A 22,996-nucleotide genomic window follows, 5' to 3' on the forward strand; every position below is an offset into this window, starting at 1 on the left:
TACTATCACAGGCAAACAAATCCTTTAATTCCACTTATTAAGTCAGCTGAATAACAAACAGATCTAAAAGTCAGTGTTTGGATGGCAGAATGGCTCCATAAAAAGGTCACTAATTTTGATTGTGGTAGAAACTAAAAAGTGCTAGGTACTTTCCAAGTAGAAAATGACAGTCCCCATCATGAACAACACACAGAATTGGCCCAAAAAATATTATGAATTGGACATCAAAATGCAAAACCACAAGCATTTCATTCTAAGGAGCTACAGAGAACACACACACACACACACACACTTTAGGCACTTTGTTTTATTTTTCAAAAAAATTTTCTTTTATATATAAACCATTTCATTCTCTCTCAAAACATTCTACAACTATACAGCTGTTTGCTCCATTATTTGCATAGGAAATACCACAATACAAAAATAAGGTGGGGGGGGGGGAGGCAAAAAGAAGCAAAACAGCAACCAATTTATGCATGTGTCTCCATGTATAAACATTTGAAGCCTTACAAAATTATTTACATCATTTATCAGCTATTTACATTTAAGAGCAACATTTCTAGCTATGACAAACAGAACTATAACTTATCAACTGTATATAAAATTGTCTTTAAAAAGTCTACCATACACCACAAAATAAATAACGACAAACAACAGTTTAAACAAAGCTATGTGTTTTTTTGAGACCCCTTTTTGGCATTTTGGTTGTTTATTCTACCCTTTGGTTGACAGCTGGATATCACAGCTTGTGAACTGCAGATGTGTATGAGTTGTATTTTTTGGTCTGGCCAAATACTGCACAGTATAACCACATTTTTGGCCCTTCATTTACTATTGCAAGGCAGAACTATGGATCAAACTCACTGCTGACATAAAAAGACAGAACGCCATTGGCTTCAATGAAGTGGCATCTATTTATGTCAACAAGGAATTTTACCTTGTCTCTGTCAGTGTGCACAGCGGATTAACTGAATGGCACTGTAATTTTAAATAAAATTACTGTATCCTTTACCTCCTGGTAAAGTACATGAAATACCCACGTGAAACTAGATCATATTGGAGCTGAACCAGCTTACCATGTCTGTCTATGAAAATTACATCCTAAATCCTTCTTTTTAAAAAGTGATACTAAGTTTAGCTTATAGTAAGAGGTTTAGCATTCTGTATATTGTAACTGTCCTCATTAATTTAACCTTTTGGTATTTATTTAGTGTTTTGCTCTTTTAAGCACTTTGAAAACACCATCATGTTTCAGATATTCAGTGCACAACATTTGTTAGCAAGTACAAAATGTCTGAATGGGCAGCTTGTTTCTTTTAAAAAGATAAGTTGGAAATGTTTTGAGAGGTATTTAAATAAAATGTATTTGTAAGTGTGCCATGTTCTTATCAAATGTAAAATGACTTTTTTCAGACCATTCCTAGAAAATTTTTGTAACAAACCTAAAAAGCTGATTTGCATATTTACAAAATCTTTGTCATAGCAAACATGCAACAGAGAACAAACATGTTGTTCTATGGCTGTGTATGAATTTCTCTATATATTTTATCTCCACAGAAAGACATAACATTAAAAAAAAATGAGTACTAAATATATCTAGTAAAAACCTGACAGATTGCAATTCATGGCTTTTCCTCTATGTTCATTCATCAGCCACCTCTCATTAATTCATTTACTAAACATTGCCACAATAACAACAGTGCTTTGGTCAAAACACTGCAAGATAAAATAATGTTAAATGATGCAATGTGTCAAGACATAATACTTGTAATGAGATGAAACCTGCTGACTAAAGCCATATACGTTATGAGAGCAAACAAAATGAGTGAACACTCCGGTATTTTGATACAGTGTCTTCCCTGTTTCCTCATAAATATACAAAATATACATTTCCAGTTTCCTTGAGTTTTTTTTATGGATCGTCCATAGTCAAAAAGTTAAACTAATTCTAGCTGTATATTGACAGTCAATAGGAAATTGCATAGCTACAAACAGCCTCAAGGACAAGTCCAGCTTTTAGTTCTGATGTCTCTTCATGTGCAGAGCCAGGTGATCCGAGCGAGAGAAGCTCCGATTGCACACAGCACACTGGAATGGTTTTGCCCCCGTGTGCTTCCTGTAGTGGCGTGTCAATTCATCAGAGCGAGCAAATCGCCAGTCACAGCCTTCCCATGTGCATTTGTATGGTTTCTCACCTGAAACATTTAGAACAGATAGATTATTAACCACCTGTCCACAGAAAAAAAAAGAAGAAAACAGGGAGGGAAAAGTGAGTTAAGTTTCTGTGATGATTTGCCCCTACCATTAATACTCTCAAGTTAATCTTTTTAGCTACAAGCTCTGATGACACCTTAGTAAACAGAGACCATTTCAGAGACCTGCAAGCACAACCTGATTATTTATCTATTATAGAGTAATACAATATACACACAGAAATAAAGCTACTTGAAACTGAAATGCACCTCCTTATGTTTCATCTTGTGATGAGGAGGTGGAAAGACAGCTAAACTGCATTGGACAACAAGCTGTCTTGTTTTGTAACTTTTATTTGCATCTTTTTACTAGTGTTAGATGTTTTTGAAGATCCAATTTGAATGGGGAAGAAGATTATTATTACAACCTACAATGGAGAGATCCATTTAAGAGCTCCTCGGGGCATCTACACATGCAATAAATTCAAAGCAATAAACTCCAGAGCAGTTTCAACTGAAGTAAACTACTCCTGGGTGCAGCACCTACACATTTGTCCAGGAGAGCAGCAATTTGAACAGGGGTGGAGCAACTTATGTCAGGGCTGCTCAGCCCTGGGCTCCCAGGTGGCAGGATGGGACAATGGAGGGGCTGGCTGGGGCACGAGTGTGCTGAAAGTGCAGAGCATGGTGGCTAGGCGGCAGGCAGGAGTCTAGCCCCTTGCTGGCTGGGCTGATTGGGTGCATTTTATGCCTACAGTCAGCGTCTACATGTGCCTTTAATCACAGTAAGATACCCCATCATAAGACAGTACTATGAGGGTACTATCTTATGGCGGAGTTTATTAATTTACTGTTGCCTTATTAATACCATCACATGTGTATACAGTGACACTTTACTTCCTAACTAGTTAGTCTGCTCCAGAGTAAAGTGCATGTTTAGACCCAGCTCCTGATGCTTAAGTAAAGCTAAAAGCAATTATGCAGGTGTGACACATACCACTGGGATAATATTTAAATGGTAAGTTGTAATAAAATCTTGTGGTATTCTAGTTTAGGGTAGCTATGCAAAGAAGAAAAACACCTCACAGACTAAGACACTAATTTTCAAAACTGAATGTTTAGAATTAAGTGGTTAAATGGCAGGAATTTTAGAGGTGCCAACCACCTGCTGTTCCCATTCACTTACACCTGACAGGGTGCATAGAACATCTGAAAACCTGAGCACATTTGAAGTGTATAATATAGATGCAAGTACTCAGGTTTAAGGAGCCATATTCAACTACTGACCAAAACCACCAAAATATTTATATTAATCTATTTCAGGAATGTAAATGGGGCATTTTAAGCACACCTATAATTTGTAGTTATGTTTGTTGAAAGAGCAGGGAAAATACCAAATCACAAAATTAAGGTAATTTCCTTCCAAGTAACAGAGAACCAGTTACTAACAAACAAACAAACAAAATCCTACACTTCTGCTAGTATGCATGCAATGCCACTTTATGACAAACACCATTATATTTTCTATATAAATGGATTTCAAAGAGTAGCTATTTGTAGAACCATTACTATATTTGTATACAAAGTTGAACTACTCTATAATTTATTGAAAGATCCTTTAGGTTAAAATTCTCAGTACTTTTAAAAATAATTTGACTCACAGTAGAGAGAGGAATAGAATGCATCAAAACACTCAGCACTGATACCAATCAGAACAGGGCTAGGCTTAATGACCAGGATTTTGGACAATCGCACCTGAAGAATTTTGCAAATAGCCTCTCTTCTTAAATTTGATCACTTGGGCTCTCTCTCCTCCTAGTCATACTCTGATAACAGCCTGAAGCAACTAAGATGTTTTTGAAGTAGCTGTAATGACTCTTTCAGAGTTGGAGAAAAAGAAAAGGAGGAAAGCCATTATTATGTAACCAGAGTCCTCTGGCCCCATCCACAGTCCAGGTGAGATAACTGAAGTACATAATAGGGATTCTCAGCTAAAAGAAACATATTCTTCTCCTTCTCAGCATGCAGATCTGCCCAAATCTGCCTCTAAATAGCAGAGTGCCTTGAGGACTTAAGTGGGATATCTCTCAAAGGGAAGGGCCTGTTGTCGGACAGTTTTGTAGCGTTAGTTTGGGGAAAGCAGAGTTGGTTTAAAGAACATGTTCTTACATAGTTTATAGTTCTGCAGTCAAAAAAGCACTAAATTAAATATTACGTTGAACAATATAAACGATTTTAAAAAAATCTAAATCCATCTTGTTGCCAGCTTAAAAAAACAACAACATTGCTTTCCATGGTCTATTTAATTTGTTAATAGATATTCACCTCCCACAAAGAGACAGAGGTAGAGAAACCAATCATTGTTTGTGCGGAGGGAATTGTTTTTCCTTGGCAGCACATTCACAACTGCACTGAGCTTGCACCAAGATAACAGCAATGGTGGTGTGCCCTAGATAAATCAAGATTTATTGATACAGCCCAGCTTTGTGCTATACAGACATGCCACTAGGGCTATCAGCTCTGCTAGAAGTGAGTGGGATTCATTCTGTTGACTTAAAATAGAAGCTCAACTATTCACAATTTATTATAAAGGTCTGTTATGGCTCAGTATGTGCTACACAGCTTTGACCAAGGCAGAGTAATGCCGCATTTCTGATCTTCCCTGTGCCCCACACAAGGCAGACCACAAGTTAAAATAAGGTTCTTGTGCAAACTCAATATGCAAAGCACTTCTAATGCCAGAGAAGCCAATTGAAATAACACATTCGAGTCATAATGACAGAAGAGGGCTTTATTCGGTACAGGATGTCTTGCAGTACAGTTGTCATGCTTCCTATATTTAAATTGGATCTTGCAATAACTTGTTCCAAGGTTATTGATGCAATTGTTAGAACACTAAATTGCAGATGACACGGGTACAGAAGAGGCCTCTTTGAGGTCTACTTTGTGGTAGAAGACAAAAAACAGAATTCCATAAAAGGGGTATTCTTGCAACAGAAGCACTCAGTGTCAGAACAGAGTATTAACCTACTCCACCCATTCCAACACTTTTAAAACAAAATATTTTATTTTTAGTGTTCATTTTTTCAATTAAAACAGCAGCTTCAACTAAGGGACCAATCTGATTGCACACATGCCACAAGATAGTCTTACACCTCCTCAAGTGCTGCTCCAATCCCCTTGCCCTGCCTGATCTGCTGCTCTGGTTTTTGCTTCCTGCCTTAAGTTCCCTAACTTATCTGCTGCTCTGTTTTCTGTCCTATCTGTGCTGCACTTTGTCCTATCCCTGATCTTCAGTGTGCCACACACAGAAACTGCCTGTGCCACAGACTGCCATCGCTAGTATAACCAATAGTAATGTTCTTTCAAAGCCTTAAAAAAAAAAAATTAAGAGGCCATCCCCCATGCTTGGCACCCAATCCTCTCTCTAAACAGCAAGCAGACAAGAGAAGAAACATTAGACTCTGGAGTCGGATATGTGCCAAAGTAGAGTCTATTGTTTGAGGGGTTTGTAGCATTTGTTTGAGGAAGAAAGATTGGTTAAAAGAAAAAGAAATAATGATATGAGCTGAAAGGGAAGTTAGGAATATCTGCAGAGATTAGCAGTAAGCTTGAGATCACAGGATGCCTACAGACGTGCAGTGATGCTGCTCTCACATGTTGCAATTACAGCATGTCAGATCAGACTATTAATTGAATCTGGAGCACAGTAATTACCACGCTCCAGCAACAGACTCCAGCATCACGTGCATCAGTGTGTCCACACTGAAAAACCATAGCGGGGGCACTTTAACTAAAGCTCATGTGCTGAGCTTTAGTTAAAAGTACCCCCACCGCCATTTTTCAGTGTGGGCACACTGATACACGTGACTCTCTGGGTGCTTAAATTAGAGTGGCTCTGAGAACTGCTCTAATTAAAGCATCCCCCCCTACTCCCAGAGCATGTGTATAAAACCCCCCGTTCCCAAACTTGATGGTCACAGAATAGATTTATTCATTTTTTCAGTTTGTTTTCAGAGCAACCAAGTAAGTTGAGAGGGACTCTATCAGCAGGAAGAGAAGTTCTGTAACAACTAACTGTTTATATAACCTTCTGGCCAAAAGAAAGTTGGGGGGAGGAGGTGGGGGAATGGGAAGGAGGCAAGAAGAAATGTCTTATTTCTTTCCCCACAGTAGATGCAGCAGCTCTTTAGCATGCTGAAAAAATGGTGTGGGGAAAAAAAATCCAATCGGAAGAATTTGACCCCCATTTCTCTCCCCTCTCCATGGAAATGTTAATATGTTGTTCATCTAAACCTGAAAGCTTTCACCTCAGATACAAGAGGCTAGCTAAAGGAACTTTGTTTATCAAACCAAAAAACAGCGAACTTACTATTTTTTTACACTACAGCTGCATTTCTTGTAGAAGAGAAGCAGAAGCTGAGCTATATGAAATATCTGGGGTTTGATGGAGGTTTGAGAATACATTAGAGGAATAGATGTGCCCACTTTCTGTCCAGCATAATGTTAAGGAACTACCATGAAAATGGAAGGAGAAAGTAGAAACATGTGCAGATTTGTGGTGCACAATTCACCAATACACTGGACAGCAGTGATTTTGTGATTTCTATGGAAGGGCAAATTGCTACACATGCATGTGAAATCCTGGCAAAATTCCGCGCTGACTTCACTGGGGACAAGACCTCAACCCAGGCCCAGGATACATCTGGAAATTACAGCAGACATTTCCAATGCAATTCCTAAGGCATTCCCAATGGCCACTGCAGTTCGCTATGCTCTCTTAGGTCACAAATTACTAGAAAGATTTATAATAATTATGACAAGTGATGATGATGGTGGCATGGCCTGTGTTGTTGTTATGCTCCCTGTAGAGTCGTTTCTCCATTCTATGCAGTCACCAACCCACCCTGGCATCTACAGACTTGAGCTGAGTAGAATTGCATTTGGGGGATGCATGGCAAAGAATAAGCCAGCACTTCATGTTGTTGTAACTGTTAATTTTTAAAACTATAATGCTAAAAGCCACAGTGCTGCTTTTAACCCTGTTGTGGCTAAAAACATAGGAAGTGAGAAGTGAAAAGCGTATTTTTAGCTCCTACATAGAGGCCCAGCTTATTTGGAATAAATCCTAATGGTGAAATACTGAGTATCTAGGTGTGCAATGCTACTTTCCATTAGGAAGTTGTGTTTAAGAAGTAAATCATTTTACACTGTTTTTCTTTTTTAGGTGGGGAAGGACTGAGAAGAGCAAGGAAGAGAAAGTGAAGGTTATTTTCACTCCTCTTTAAAAGACAGCTTAAGAAAAACTGGCCCTGTTACTATTTTATCTCCCTCAACCCATACACATGGGTCTGTGTCATATTTTGTGGAAACAAGAATTTGGTTTAAGTTCCTGTGGCAAGAAAAAAGTGCCTCAAGTTACACATGTTTAAAAAGTCATTCTATTTCTTTGCTATGCTGAATTTAACAGGCAGAGGACTCTGGGGTTGCCGGATTTATTAAAGAAAACAAGGGACACTGAACCCTTTATCCACTGTTTTCACTGGCTACATAGTAATGTAATATTTGTTTACCTTAATGATTGTGTGAAACACAGTAGCTGTAAAGTTTCAGAAATATTTGGTTTTCCTCCTGCAGTTTAAACCTTCTATAGGGTGTTAAACCAAGAATGCCATTGGTCATCAAATACAAAAACACTATAGCTCAGTTCCTGGAACATGATCACTGTATCAAACAGATATTTTACTGTAAAAGCAAAAAAAGCCTAACTCCTCCACTTCAGGGGAGCTTCCACGGGATTTGTTAAAATGTCAACACTGTTCAAGTAAAACAGCATGGAGGAAGCTGGTACCAATTTCTAGCCAAATAGCATACTCCAGCCCTTTCTTCCCAAGCCAGAAATATTATACACAACACTTCTGGGAAACAGAACTGCTTTCCCTTAAATTATACTTCAACAGGATAGGGGTTTCATAAATTTAATTGGATTTTTGCATAATCTCCTTCCAATATCACTGATTTTAAATATTTTGTTAGGCTTGTATGTCACAAAATGTATTTTAAGTCCTTGAACTGTTAATATGTATTCATTCTCCATCTTAAAAAACATATTTGTACAGCATGTGAAACAAGCTTGTACTTCAGTGTAAAACTGCTCAGCACTTAAGTTTAGATCGGAATCACATTTGGAGAATGAACCCAGGAAGAGATAAGGAACATGCAACTGGGGGAGGGAAGCAGGTAGGTGGGAGGGAATCTCTCTTTCAATTTGTTCATCTGTTAAGCAAATGCTGGAGGCTTTGATATCCACAGAAGAAAGTCATGGACATGAATTGAGCATGAGCATGCTAGCCTGAACTACCACTTTGTTAACGCTATTGCCCAAGTGGTTTCCAAATTTTGGGCTACGAAGCCCTTGCTGGTAACTGTAGAGAGCTGTCTGGTCACATGGCACTCCCCTTTTTAAACTACTAAATCATATTAAGATAAACTAAAAATATACCAAATACTTTCCTAATACTACTTCTCCATGTAAGCCACTGCTGTAGCTACCACAGTCACTTGGCGGGGCACTGGTCCACAAGAGACATTTCTCTATTAATAAAGTATTGCATGTTCATAAAAGAAACTTAAGCATAGCAGGTTATGACCAAAACACCACTATAGGTTCCACATAAGTAATCAATTTCCCACTAAGAACACTAGAAAAGTAGATCCTTTAAAAAAAAAAAAAAAAAAAAAAAAAAAATACTGTAAGACTATTTAAAGAACACTAGGTACGTACTTTTTTATTTTATTTTTCATAAGTTTAATACTATAGGAAGCTAGTTTTAAATAAATCTTACCCTAAAGTTAGGTGTCTGCATTCATTCACTTAAATTGGAAATCAAAAAAAAAATAAAATATCGAACCACTATTATTTAGCTAAGTCCCTTAGTTCCCACCTCTCCCATTAATTTCCACTGGAGCTGTTGGGGGACTAGCTACCTTTGAGTGTCACATCGCTAATACAAGACCTCCTATCTAGGAACCAAGTTTCAAAAATGTGGTTCTAGCTTAAATGTATGCAAAATAAGCCTAGGGGGAGGGAAGGAGGCCAGTGAAAAAGGAAAACTTGCTTTACTAGTACCTCATAAGAGGGAATTTTATGCAATAAAACTTGATGTTGTTGCTGTGTTTAAAAAAAAGAAGTGAGAAATTGTCCATAATGTTTTGTTTTCTAAAAGTTATGTTAAGTGAATTATGTGGGTCATCCCAAATGGGTGAAGCACAGGCAAATATCAACAAGCGCTGTAGGTGCTTTACAGTGCCATGAAACACCTTTGGGGAAGTTCAAACAAAACCAGGATTTCACTGTAGGTCCCTGCCCCAAAGTAGTTTTAGGCATAAACGAATAGGACTAGAAGAAGAGGCAATGCATTAGAAATGACCAGAAAATGGAATCTGCTCCCATTACACACACAATCCTCTCTTTTCTTCCTTAAGTACAAAGAAAAATAGTTTCTGAAGAGCTGAAATATTTTGGCTTGTTAACCTCCTAACCAATTCCTGATGGAGTTAAAGGCCCTGCAAGACTGGGAGCCCCAGAAGGTAGTAGCCAGGAAAGCTCAGGCCAGCATACCTGTATACCTGTCTGGTTTCCATCAAAAGCTTTGAAGAAATTAAAACAAATCATACAAATATTTTGTTTGGCTGAATCAGTATTTTCTATCAAAGTGATCTGTCCAGAAATGTCTGACTGACCCTAGCAAACATGCGGAGTTAGAAACAGGAGTTCTAGCAGGAACCTACCCAATTACCAGTTACTTGCATTATGTCTACTTCTAAAAGTTTTCTGAAATATTAAAACAACCATGTTCTACCTCTACTATAGTACTGTACTCCTAAAGAGAGTCTTAATTACCAGACACATTACAGGCCTTGGAATTAAAACATTTTCCTAAAAATGTTTCAACCCAAAATAGCTTTCCTATAGATTGCAATACTAGATTAAGATCCGATCCCTTTCATTCTCACAGAATTAATGGTAGTCAGTGTCTGTGTATGTATTGCAGCACACCAATGTGTAAAGAATAAATTCCTGGACAGATATCAGACCTTCAATCTGTCACCAAGTCAGGACTAAATATTCTTGATTCTGGGCTCTGGCCAGAGCAATTAAAAAAAATTCATCCTTTCAAAGGCTTTGGAGAGAAGGAGAGGAAAGCAGGAACAAAAATAATCCTTTTCACCGCCCCAGCCCCATGTCTCAGCTCAGTGGTTTGGAATTTTCTGTGTAGTCCAAGATGAAAATGGCTTGGTGAGCAGAGTGCAGGCAAGGAGGTCAGACTAAGTCCAGCTTGTTTTGGGGTGAAGAAAAAAGAATGTAGTCCATGGACTACACCTGCCCATAGGCAGAGTGAATACATAACATGTCTTGCACATTGAAAAGGAAACTTAAGTGTGCGTATATATAATATTACCTAAATTAATGTTAACCATTAAGCACTGTATGAACAAAATACAAGATTTTAAAGCCACCTCCCAGGGGTTAGTCCACATTTTGGGGTGCCACTACTGTTTAGTTAACCAATATTTCAAATCTTTTACCTCAAGTGCATAAGTGCAGAAAAAAAACCAAACATATTTGTATTAGGTAACTGAAGAGAGTGGATAGGCATTTCAAAAAAAAGAGTTGATCACCAAATCCTAGTTTTCATTCTCTTTGTGGCTACAGACATGCAGAAGGCATTATCTCCTCATCTGCCAACAAACATGCAGAATTCCCCAGTGCTCTAAAGTGCTCTTATTTTGTTAAGTATTGTCTCACGCAGCTTGAGAATTACTGGGGGACTCTTGATTGGTTTGTGAAATAGTTTATTGTCTTTTGGCATAACATTCTGTTATAGCAGAGGTGGTCCTTCCTCAAGCAGAAAAGCAAACAAGAGGCCTGGGAATACTACATTTTTAAGCAGATTTATAATGGATCCATGACAATTGGTGTATGGATGTGTGCATATGCACACATCCATACATGTCCTATATGAGGAAAGAAGTTCCCTCATTCGTGGTATGGATGCCAAAACTACTCAGCAGCTCTCACACCTACCCTGCAAGGGCCAGGTTTGTAAGAGACAGCTTTAAAAGGAACATAATCAGAATGTATACTCTGGCTCTTGTAATCTCCCTCTACTGACTATACAAAAAACCCAAGAAAACAAAACATTAAAAGCAGTAAGTTAAAGCCTGCTTTAACTGAGAAGTAAAGCACTGTACATTTGCCAGAATGAAAGGTTTTAATATGCCTTTAATCAGACTTGTTCACGATCACCGAATATAAATAATGCAGTCTGACAGGATAGGAATGCTGCTACCAAGATACTCAAACTAAACTTGGACATTACTGAAATGTTTCTAATCTTTTACCAATGGGAAGTGCAGGTCATCTAGTAAACAACCAACAACACTGTCTTCAGAATATACTCTGGGGAACTAGGACAACTGAATCTCTTCAAGTCAAGCTCAAAAATTAAGTATGATAAAGAATGTCTCATCAAATGTGGAAAATTTAAATCACTGGCAATGGCTATGGATCTTGAACTATATTAGTCTGGAAATGCACTATATATAAAACCAGTCTCTTAGGTCAACAGTTGCCTTATCAGGAATCAAATATTCTGGAACTGAAGTTTAATCCTCTCAGGGAGGAATTGACAGAAACAGGGGAGGGGGTTTTAAGCTTTCATGCTTAAAGTGACTAAGCTTTAATTAAAAAAAATGTTTTTACTTTAAATCTGACAAGACTGCCCTTCGCCTGACACCTCTTTCAATGACTTCAAGAACAACTGTACTTGTGTAATGAGAGAATGATAGGATGGAGCTCTCAAATATTGTAAATCGCTGAGGCCTATGTTGCCAAGACTTTGCCAGAGATCCACAATACAGTGAAATACACTTCATTAAAAAAGTCATGTTGTGAGATAAAGAACTACATCAACTAATCCCAAAGCATTGTAATCATTAATGAGGCTTTTCAAAAAAGCAAAAACCACAATTTTGGGAGAAATAACATGAGTAATGCTTTTCCATTTCTCACACAAGCAACTAATGGATTTCTGCAAGGTTCATAAATAAAAGATAGGCAGTACTAAAGAAGAGGTTGCTAACTGCTCTCTCAGTGACATTTCTGCATCAACATATGCCAAGCATTTCATCACCAACATTAATTTTAAGTTTGCTCCGTTCTTCTGCTCCATCACCAATACTCTCTGTAAAAATTTCTCTCAAGAGAAATGATCGGTTTTACTGATCAAACGGGTAAAGAGCAAGAAATCTCCCCCTGTAGTATACACGATAAAGATTAAGACCTTTTACTGCCATTCTCATGAGAGGCAATACCAAAAGGTTTTCAATAAAAGATTTGTCGCGTGGTTTTATGTATTTATTACATTTTAATAAGGAAAGTAATTTCTTTGAAAGACTGAAGTGCTGATAACTGCAAGAGGCAAGCATATACAGAACCTTAATGCTTGTGAGATTAGCTTCGCCTGCTCTATGGCTGTAGCATATCAGATATTCTGCTTTCCAAGACGCTTCAGATTAAATCAGTATATTGGCAAGGGAGCACTGTGGGCTTGGCCACAAACACCCTGTATGATCTTAGACAGTTCAGTCTCCCTGTGCTTGTTATCTCTATGTTTACAGATGGGGGGAACAAGACTTCCCTACCTCACAGCAAAGTGGTGAAACATTCTTATAAGGTGGCTCACACTCTGGTAATGAAAGCTATGAAGTCAGCTGATTGGGGAGACTGCCAAGTACCTGGTCCTTGTACCCCTTCAGGAGTTTTAGCGATCTCCACTTCCAGAAAAATGTTAAGCAAATTCTGCGGAGTGCCCTATTACTAGGTCCACTTGTGCTGAATTAGAATCTCAGAAGCCCCTTTTCCCTATGACAGGAATTGCTTTTACCCGTTTCTTCTGTACTATCTTTATTCTTCCCAGACAAGTGTTTTTGCATTTCTTCTGTGACAAACTTTAACCTAAGCTTAAAGGCTGGGAGGGGGAGGAAGAAGGGAGAAAGAAATGACCCCTCCATCAAGGAGGCAAAGATGTCCATAGTTGTGCTCCTCTTAAGACTTCTTAGCCCTACTGTGTTTCTTGCCTTTCCCCAGAAAGGCCCACAGTAGGGTGCAAACAAAGCTGGTTAATGTTTTCCATAGGAGAATGAAGGAGTATTAAATAAAATAAAGGAGAACTGGGAAATGAGAGGAGGGAAAAAAGGAACAGGAAAAAGTTGAAAGGAAAGGGGAAAGTGCAAGTCATTAAACATTAGATTAATAGGAAAATGGGAAAGTCATACACAGCACATGCATGTGTGGGGGGGTGGAAATTTAGCAAAGCATGATTTATTTTTCATGTAAGGTTGTTACTCTTCTGGTATTAAGCAACTAAATAATGGATTGGTGGGTGTCAGAACAAAAGAATACTAATTGTCTGCCTCTTGGGGTTCAAAAGAACAATTACATGTACATATGCAATATCAGGTATAATATAGCTGATGAGTTGAAGATCTAAAATTATATATAGGCTCCTCAAAAGCTGTCACCCACCAGGGTTTCTGAGGGCAAAAGGCCATGACAGTTACATTCCAAATCTCCTGACCAAAATCCTAAATTAAAAAGACTGCAGCTTTTAACATTTAGGAACAGAATGAGTTAATGGCAGTCCTAAGCATATATAAACATCTAAAATAACTGGGTATGTTGGGAGTCTCTCTCATTTAAAGAAATGCCATTTCTCTTGAGGTATCTAGGTTTCCCCTTCCCATCACCAAATACAAGCTAGATCTATAGATAGTTTTGCAGTTAATGTTAGAAACTATTTCATCTCTCTATTAATGGCAAACCCGCCATGTGACCAGAGAACATGCCTGTACAAAGACTCTGTATACAGAAAACCAATATGCAGCTGGAAAATTGTCCTCAGTGCGCGCGCCTCAACGTGTACAAAACAGCGATAGATTTTCCTATAAACAAAACAGTATATAAATCTGAAATATATACAACTGTGCTTGACACTGTTAAAGGTGGGATACTCAAAAATTTTTCAAAAAGGTGCAAGTATACCACTACAAGCCTTAAAAATATTTAAAAAGCCTTCTTCTTTCCCCTGGCTCTCCCCACAGATACAAAATAAAAGAGGGTATGTTGTTTTTGGAGGAGCTCTTGAAGCAAGTTTAAACACTACTGTAAAAAGAAAGTAGTGACTAGGGCGCACCTATAATGCACAATTAGCTGCATTTCATTGACAAGTTTTTAAAGTTGGGCATATCTAGTGCCTAAAAAGTAAATAGTGTTAAACCACATTATATTATACATGTATAAATACATGATTGCACAATACAAGTTATGAAACTAAACCTTGTCATGTGAGTAAGTTTCAGAAGCATTTCCCTACTATAGGAGGTTAGTTAAACCCAACTATCTTGAAAGATGTTCTGATAAAATAAATATATGCTGGAGTACATAAATCACTTCAACATTAACAATCAACTGCTCATCAATTCCAAGTAAAACTAAGATATTTGAAGTGTTGTGAGATGTTACCTAAAAGAATTTGTCATCAGATCCAAAATTGTTCAGAAAGGGATGCAAAAATGCATCCTGTACCTTGGACACTTTGGCACCTTGGTTTGCTGGTGTTCGACTTTTGTACCACTAGCTTATTCCCAATTAAAATTCCCTTCATAATTTAACAAATAGATAAAGAGTAAATCAATCTGGGAGAGAGGTGGATGCCTATTTCAGGAACTAGAACAAATAAAGAAACTTGTTTAATCCTTTAAGTGAAAATTAGATTCCAAAAAAGAACAGAGGGCCCTGGAACAACTTCATCAAAATCATAGAAGACAGACCTACTTACATGAGACTTTGATTTAGTTTCAGCTTCAAAAAACACAGGGAAAGCCTATCTTCTCATCCATTCCTTATGGCTTTATTTAAAATGTAATTTATAAACCTTGCCAATTTGTTCATATCGGAATTAGGAAATAGACTATGGCCCACATTCCATCTTTCAGCAATAACATTTCTCTTAAGTTTGTTCTCAAAGAACATCTATTAAACTCACAGAAAGCCATTCAGGGTAAATACCATGAAAGGGCTAAGGTTTTCCAATATAAAGGAAAAGCATAAGGTCTGTCTTGACTTTTAAATGGCAGACAAACTTTGCTGCAGGCACTTTTTATTTTAAGATGACAGATTGCTGAGAAAGGCGGGGACCGTTTGGGATGAGAGAGATTGCAGCCAATTTAAAGAGGTATTGTTAAGAAACCAAGAATAAGGAGAAAACAGTTTCAGTGGTCTGTGATTACTAAAGAACAAGTTTAGCCAGATAAGCAGGTCTGCTAAGCCCCGCAAGGGCTTTGAAAGAATATCACACACTTTAATAAAGTGGATTACATGCCACTTGCTTCAGAAGTTATACTTTGAAAGTAAAAAACTTTATGACAGAATGGGTATTTTCAAGAATAAAACCTTAAACAGCACTGCATGAATTCAGTGCATATAAGGGGGTGGGCTGAAAAAGCGAGGGTGGAAAGAAGAGAGACAGGTAAATGTAGGCACACAGACAAATTTATCCCAATGGGTCCAAGGCTCTCTCTCTCTTTTTTTTTTTTTAAAAAATCAATGGCCAAGCTCTCATTGACTTCAAGGATTGCACCCTTCAGTACTGTTTGCCAGGGCATTCCTTCGAGGGAGTATCATTTAAAAACAAACAAACAAAAACATCAAGGCTGAATTTAGTAATTAAAAACTTTCAATTTATATAGCAGTGAAAACATTTTTTTTTTGAGTTAAAACACATTTTAACTGTACCTGCAGGTGTGCACGTAAAATATTCGAGTATTAAATGTCTATTTAGAGGGGTCAAATTGATCCAGGCTTCCCTAATATAGGTAGGTATGTCTGTATAGACTCACTTCTGTATTTTAACCTCTCAGGCAATTTATCCCCTCATTCACCTCCCCACAAGACACTTTGTATTAGATTTGCTTAAGCTCACTATATTTTTTTAAAATCAGAAACAAGAACGTTGTTTCTGTGAATACATCGGTTTCTGTGACCTTAGTGCACTTAGGTGCACTGCTGAGGTCAAATATCCACATAGGTAAAAAAGTGGAAGGCAACATTAAATTTCACTGGCATTTACTGCTGTACATCAGTAAATCACAACTTAAATAAAATACTTCTGTGTATGTGAAAACATGTTATCAATTAACACCAAAACTAAATACAAAGACTTTAGTGATTTTCACTTTTTTTTTTTTTATAACACCGAAAAATTCAGTTAAGTACTGCTTCATTTTTGTCTGTTCCTACAGTGGCAGGTTACATGTTTTAACTCTGTGGTTAAACTGTTAATTAACATGTCATGGGGCCACTGCACCCACTTATCATGCAGATTATTTATTAGACACATAATGATCTATTCTGTGACATTAGCCAGGTTTATATCCTTCTGATTATGTTAGTCAATTGTTAAACTAGCTGGTCGTAAGTTGTTATATGCATCACAAAATGTTGGTGGCAGTATTCTTGTTTAGTCTATTACTAGTGCAGAGCAGTAACCTTTGTACAGTTGTTTTTAATTTTTGCTGTGGCTGTAATAGAGATAACTGCTTCATTTATCAAAACAGGATTTCCATAGTAACATTTAGCCTGGAGATACTCAGTTTCTTTACAGTAATCCAACAATCCATTCAAAGTAGCTGCTGAATAAAAGACCTTGTTCCCATAGAGATGGCAAAATACATTTTGTTAAATCATAGCTTTTTGTTTTGACTTTTGTTTTAAACAAAAGGTGAAGCCACATTATTCACACAGTACAACTTTAATGCTGACAGGCCACTTTAGTCGATGTATTGTTTTAAGTGTAACCCTAAATTATTCGGATCTGAAGACTGCACATACAATGAACAAGCATCATATATTTGAGTTTACATTCATCTTAAAAAAATAATAGAGAAACTTTTTTAGTTTAGGTTTATTTACAAATGCTTTGTTTTTCCTAAGCATTTTGAAGGAAAAATTACAATTTTTAAGAAAATCACCAGCATAAGATTTGTTCCTTCCCCCCCTAGTTAAAAGGCTGGTGTACTAAATAGTAATTTATTGCAGCTACAACCCAAACTGAGCTACAGTCTTGGAAAGAATGGTGCCAGTCTCCTTGAAATACAAGTTTGTAATTCCCATAGATATTGACAGAGAATGAGAACTCTTAGTTTATACCGGAGTCAGCAAACCAGAAGTCTATCCTTTAGTTTAATCATGCAGGTCCATTAACATGGCCTGCACACATGTAGCTGCAGATAATTGTACTGTGGCCAAATCCCATGAATGTTACATACTGAAACTGTTTTTAAATCAGCTTTATCAAGAAATTAAAACATTTTTCTTTTAAGAGTACAAGCTCTTGGGTTTCTAAACAAGCAAGTTAAAGGCTAGGGATAGAGCAAAAGTATAAGAACTCCAGAATTTAACTGAAAGCTCAAGAAAATTCTTAAAAGGAAAAAAGTCCCCAAGCCAACTCTCTCATGCGCACGCGCGCACACACACACACACACGCACGCACGCACGCACACACAGGATTAAAATTGAGATATTCAGGTATTTGCTATGCCTAGATTAGGAGTTGTAAACCCTAAGGATACCACACACCTTTTGCTTTCAAGAATTCAGGGAAAAGTAGAAGGTTTCAAAAGTGATCAATTGTTTTGGTACTTAAAATCTTTTACTGTATAAAGAAATAAAAATAACTAGTGAAGTACATTAAAATAGGGAACTTTAGTATTTATTGGCCAAAGCAGATGGTTATCTCAACTGACCTGTCAATTTGTCTGTGTCCTATTTAGCCAGAAGATACCAAACAAAAAATACAACCAGGTTAACAAGAAAAGATGGCAGATCAAACACATTTGCTTTTAGAAGATTCATAACCCAATGACCAAACAAGAAAAAGTACATACCAGTATGAGTTCTCAGGTGAGCTTTTAAGTGGGAAGACTTTGTATAAACTTTTGTGCAGCCTAAAAAATAAAAAAATAAAAAGGTAGGGAAAGCATGTCAGCAGAGACAATGTTAGGTGTTAGAGGTTTGGTTTTGTTTGGGGGTTTTTTGTTTAAGTCAATGCAAAGCTGTTATTTTGAGAAAATATTTATACACACTGTACTGCAGCAGCATAATTGTTTGAAGCTTTACGACCTCCTACAGGAAGTTCTTCAGTCATTACATAAGATTAAAAGAAAAGATACAAAGACTACTACTTCATAGTAGTACAAAAGGACAGCTGCTATAATATAATATATTACTGTGTGTATTATCCAAAGTAGCCACACCTATAACTCAATGATTCAAGTTTTAAATGTTGTCTTTCTAGAAAATTCAGACACAGAGTTCCTTTATTTCTTAATACTTGTTAGTCATTGTAATCCTACACTGATATTTTTTCCCATTCAGCCTTCATCACGCCATATATGAATTACCACACTTTATATAACACCATATGGATGAGAAATGCCTACTAGTGGCTAATTCTACATTCGTTAAGTATAGTAGGGACATTTTATATTTGACAGAGTAACTTTATTTAAGGAATGATTGACCTGTTTGTCTTGATTCATATTTCAATTTAACAAGTGCATGGGATCTGGGCAGGAAGCGTTTAACTGAAGTTTTATTTTGTGTGGGGTTTTTTTGATTGATTGTTTTTGAGGGCCATGGACAAGTACCTTAAAAACAAATGCATCACAGTAGTAACTCAATTAGAGAAAAAGTTTACAAATTCGAAGTTCTTTGTTCGTATTGGGTGACAAGGGCCATATTCTCAGCTTCCATACCTCGAAGCTGTTCTGTTGAGGTCCACAAAGTTCAAGAAGACTATGCCAGTTTATAGCATCAACCTCAACATGTCAAAGAAGTATAGTTCATGCTTTGTTTTAGTAAATTTGATTTAGTAAAATGTACCCAAATTGGCCTCTTTCACAATATTTTTTCTAAGCACTCCAAGTTCTGGGATACAGGGAATAATGCATATATAGCTAGTAACCTGCAGATTATCTTATAGGAAAGTATGCAAGAGTTATTTAAATGCTAAAAAAGAATGCAGAACAATAAGGTCTTCAGGGAAGAATTAAAAGAGGATTTAGTCCTTTTTCTAGCCCTCAGATTTAGTCACTTCCATCCAGATTATGAACACGTAGATTTGATTTAATGCAAAATTGTTTATACTTTTTCATTTTAAGTTTGAGCAATTTATTTTCCTTTAGGACAGACTGCTTACCAGGATAGTCACAGTAGTGGATACGTCTTTTCTCCAAGTCCGGGTTACTCCTTCTATTGTATCTGACTGTCTGGATGGTCTGTGCATTTATTGGCATGGCTGCTGGTAAATTTGGATTGTGAATTGCCATCTTAGAAGCTATAGTCGCAGCATAGGATGGAGGAGGGGTTAAATTCTGCATCATTTCTGCTTGTCTATCTGGACTTCCAGGCTCTGAACTTGGAGGCGAAGGGGGGAAGTAAGTGGCCTGTTGTTGAAGGAACTGATTTGGCATGGCATAGGTGCATTGAGGGATACCCTGGAATTGTTTCATTGCAGTCTGTGGAACAGCCGAGGAGAGAGTGTTAAGGCCTGCCATGGCTGATGACATAGAAACGTTGTTTAGAGAGTCCATTACTGCTCCCTGAGTAGTAGAATTGGGCATATCTAAATCCGGTGAACTCAAGAGCTGATATAACTGGCCCTGTTGGGGTGTGACAGAGAGATGAACATCTGGAGTAGGAAGCTCTTGCTTGATGAAAATGTTATTCACCTCGGGAGTCTGGTGAGAACTAAAAATGCTGGTAAACTCAGGGAGAGTCTGAGTGGGAGCAGGGGTAGGGGCAGTAGTTTCACTCTGGTGACTGAAGATGGTAACTGGTTCTGTCTTGATGTGCGTTACGCATGGTCTCTGGGATTTGTACAGGCCAGTTCTGAGGTGACTAACATCAGGAAGGAAGACATTCATGTTGATGCTGTAAGGCAACCCTTCACTGTCAGTGAAGAACTGGTCAACAACTGAGGCACTGTCTCTTCTGTATTTTTTATGTTCAGGGATAACAGGAATGGGTGGAAGCTGCGGTGCCAGATATTTCTCCATTTCACATCTTGTCTAAATAAAAAACAAAACATTTAATCCACATGATTTGTTACCAACCCACAAACCAGATGACACATCAGTCATGGGAGAATTTAAAAGTGAAAATGTAAACTATTGTAGGAAAAGAGTATCAATATACAAGTTTCATCTCTTGGTGCATTAATTGGCAACTACAAAAACAAATCAGAAAGTCTCTCTCAAATTATTTATGCAGGAAGAGAAAAAAATATTTTTGAAAGCATAATCACCTAAACTACTTCCTCCTTTTGTTTGCAACTGAACAATGTGCACAAAAAGCACAGCCTTTACATCTATCTCATTTCTGTAAGACTTGTACTCTGTTGTCACTATTATGCATGATACTCATTCTTCTCTTTGAAACACTAACTGTAAAAGTCACACCTTCTGACAATATGAAGGCCAACACTACGAAGTTAGGAGTTTTAAAATACTAATTCTATGGGACAGAAGCCCCCAGCAGGTGCAAAATTAATAAGCACTATAAAATAGAGAGAAGGAAAAGACATCAGAAAGTGACTACATATCTGTAATAAAAGAGTCTCTTGGACTGAAGTAAGACTTCTTAAAGATCAGCAAAACCTATAATTGGTTAATAACGTGACAAACATGTTCCTATTCATGTCCCAATCCTAAGAGAGTTCTTTAATTACTTACTAGGAAATCATTCCCTTAGTGTAGTAGTGCTAGGGAATCCGTGGGTGGCTCAAGCCTGATACATTACTGGTACAGTCATCAGTAAAACATTTATCATGTACTCTCCAGTGGGCAAATGCTACATTCCCCCTTGCACTGTAAAGAGTCCAGTCATTCCAAAACCCTTCAGCACCCCTAAAACAGAATGCAGCTGACAAACCGTAAGTCTACTTAAAAACTGCATTTTGAGAGCTTTCCTCAAAAAACAAGCACACGTGCATGTGCATGCATACTCTCCTCTTTTCTTTGATCTATATCTGCCCTAACATGCCAGGCTACATTTTCCAGCTCTTGTTTACAAGCCAAGGGCAGCTTGCTTTGAAGACAAGCATATTTATTCTTTGAGAAGATATCACTGAGCCAGAGACTTGAAACATCCTTGCACTCAATATTCATCATTATAAAATTCTCAGGAAACAACGTTCCCCCTCCCATCCTCCCCACTTTAATCTCCCATAGGGACTGAATCAGACCAGTTGAGTTCCAAGGGAAGGGCCATCTATTCCTAGCAAAGGACTATGCTTAAAAAAAAAAAACAAACCCTGAGTTTTGGGAGCAAGTGAGTTACTGCATGGCTTACCAAAGACTTTCCTGCTGAGTTCACACTGTGCCCTATACAGTGTCAGTAACATACACACGACATTATATTATGCATGTGCACAGGTGTATACACCCCCACGATATTATAATAATATACACACACATGTACAGTAAACATATAATATTTCATTTTTATATATACACATAGATATATACACATACATACTATATATGGTGTATGCACACACACACACACACACAGAGTGGCACTCGCACAATATTATATAATATTGTTCATGTGTATACACAAACACACACACGGGCATATGCGTTTGAATGCCATTGTATATGGCATTGCATGAACAGAACAGAAGTGCGTGTATGTTTCTACAGAAGTTCAGTGTTTCAGGGGTGCTGGATGTAGCCTCTACCTCTGCCTGAAGAAGGGTGTTTGTACCCAAAAGCTTATGACTAATGTGCAAAGAACAATTTTCTCAACGATTTGGCTGGTCTAATAAAAGCTGTCACATCTACCCAAAGAACCACATCTGCCTGCATACGGATATGCAGACATATACATATACGTACACATGCGCACATGCATCTGTATACACACACGTTTGTGTATATAATATATATGTATTTGCATATTACACATATACATACACTCACGCATACACACAAACATGCATGTGTATATAATATGCATGTATGATTTGCAAACACACATACATACACAAACGTGTGTGTGTGTATAATGCACATATATGTATTTCCATATACACATATGCACACACTCATATATATAACGTACATGATCTTGTGTGCGTGCGCACATGCGAGTGGCACCGGACACACTCACAGTGTACGGGTGCCCACACCCCCAAGCACAAGCCGCCCCGGCAGCCCCTATTCACCCCAAGTGCCCGGCCCGGCCCCAGACCCCGGCGTTGCCGCCGCCGCGGCGCGGGCCCTTCCCAGTCTTTCTCGGGACGCGCAGAAAGTGGCGGGTAGCCCGGCCGCCCCTGCTCCAACCTGACTCCGTGCGTGGGCGGCAGCGCCGGGCTCCTCCCTCGCCAAGTGCAGGGGCAGCAGCTAGAGCTCTCTCGGCGCTGCTGCCAGGGGCCGATCCCCCGCGCCCACCCCGGGGGCCCCCCGCCCCGCAGCGGGCAGGTAGGTGCCCGCAGGCCCCGCCGCCGCCTACCTGCACCAGCTCCTCCGCCCCGCCGCTCCCCGCCTGCTGCTGCTTGAGGTCGTCGGCGGCGAAGAGCGCGGCGCCGCGCGCGCCCAGCAGCGGCTTGAGCTGCGCGAACACGGGCTCGTCGGGCTGCGGCGGCTGCATGGGCGCCGGGCGGGCGGTTGTGGCCAGC

General features: G+C 38.5%; 1 protein-coding gene across 1 annotated transcript; it reads right to left on the minus strand.

The window, feature by feature from the left end:
- Positions 1-292: 292 nt before the first annotated feature.
- Positions 293-22,990, minus strand: KLF5 (Kruppel like factor 5). Its single transcript, XM_019529803.1, has 4 exons — positions 22,831-22,990; positions 19,514-20,384; positions 18,201-18,260; positions 293-2,195 (listed from the first exon to the last, which is right to left on the minus strand). The coding sequence occupies exons 1-4, from the start codon at positions 22,966-22,968 to the stop codon at positions 2,017-2,019; spliced, it is 1,248 nt and encodes a 415-aa protein (XP_019385348.1). The 5' UTR covers positions 22,969-22,990; the 3' UTR covers positions 293-2,016.
- Between the last annotated feature and the right edge of the window lie 6 nt (positions 22,991-22,996).

This window comes from Crocodylus porosus, unplaced genomic scaffold, assembly GCF_001723895.1.
Source record: "Crocodylus porosus isolate Cpor-Errol unplaced genomic scaffold, CroPor_comp1, whole genome shotgun sequence".
In the NCBI taxonomy this organism is placed as follows: Eukaryota; Metazoa; Chordata; order Crocodylia; family Crocodylidae; genus Crocodylus; species Crocodylus porosus.

Coding starts and splice junctions, on each gene's coding strand:
- KLF5 (XM_019529803.1), bottom strand. CDS start 22,968: ATGCAGCCGCCGCAGCCCGACGAGCCCGTGTTCGCGCAGCTCAAGCCG. Junction 20,385..22,830: donor GGGCGGAGGAGCTGGTGCAG/GTAGGCGGCGGC, acceptor TTTTTTATTTAG/ACAAGATGTGAAATGGAGAA. Junction 2,196..18,200: donor TCACCTGAGAACTCATACTG/GTATGTACTTTT, acceptor TAAATGTTTCAG/GTGAGAAACCATACAAATGC.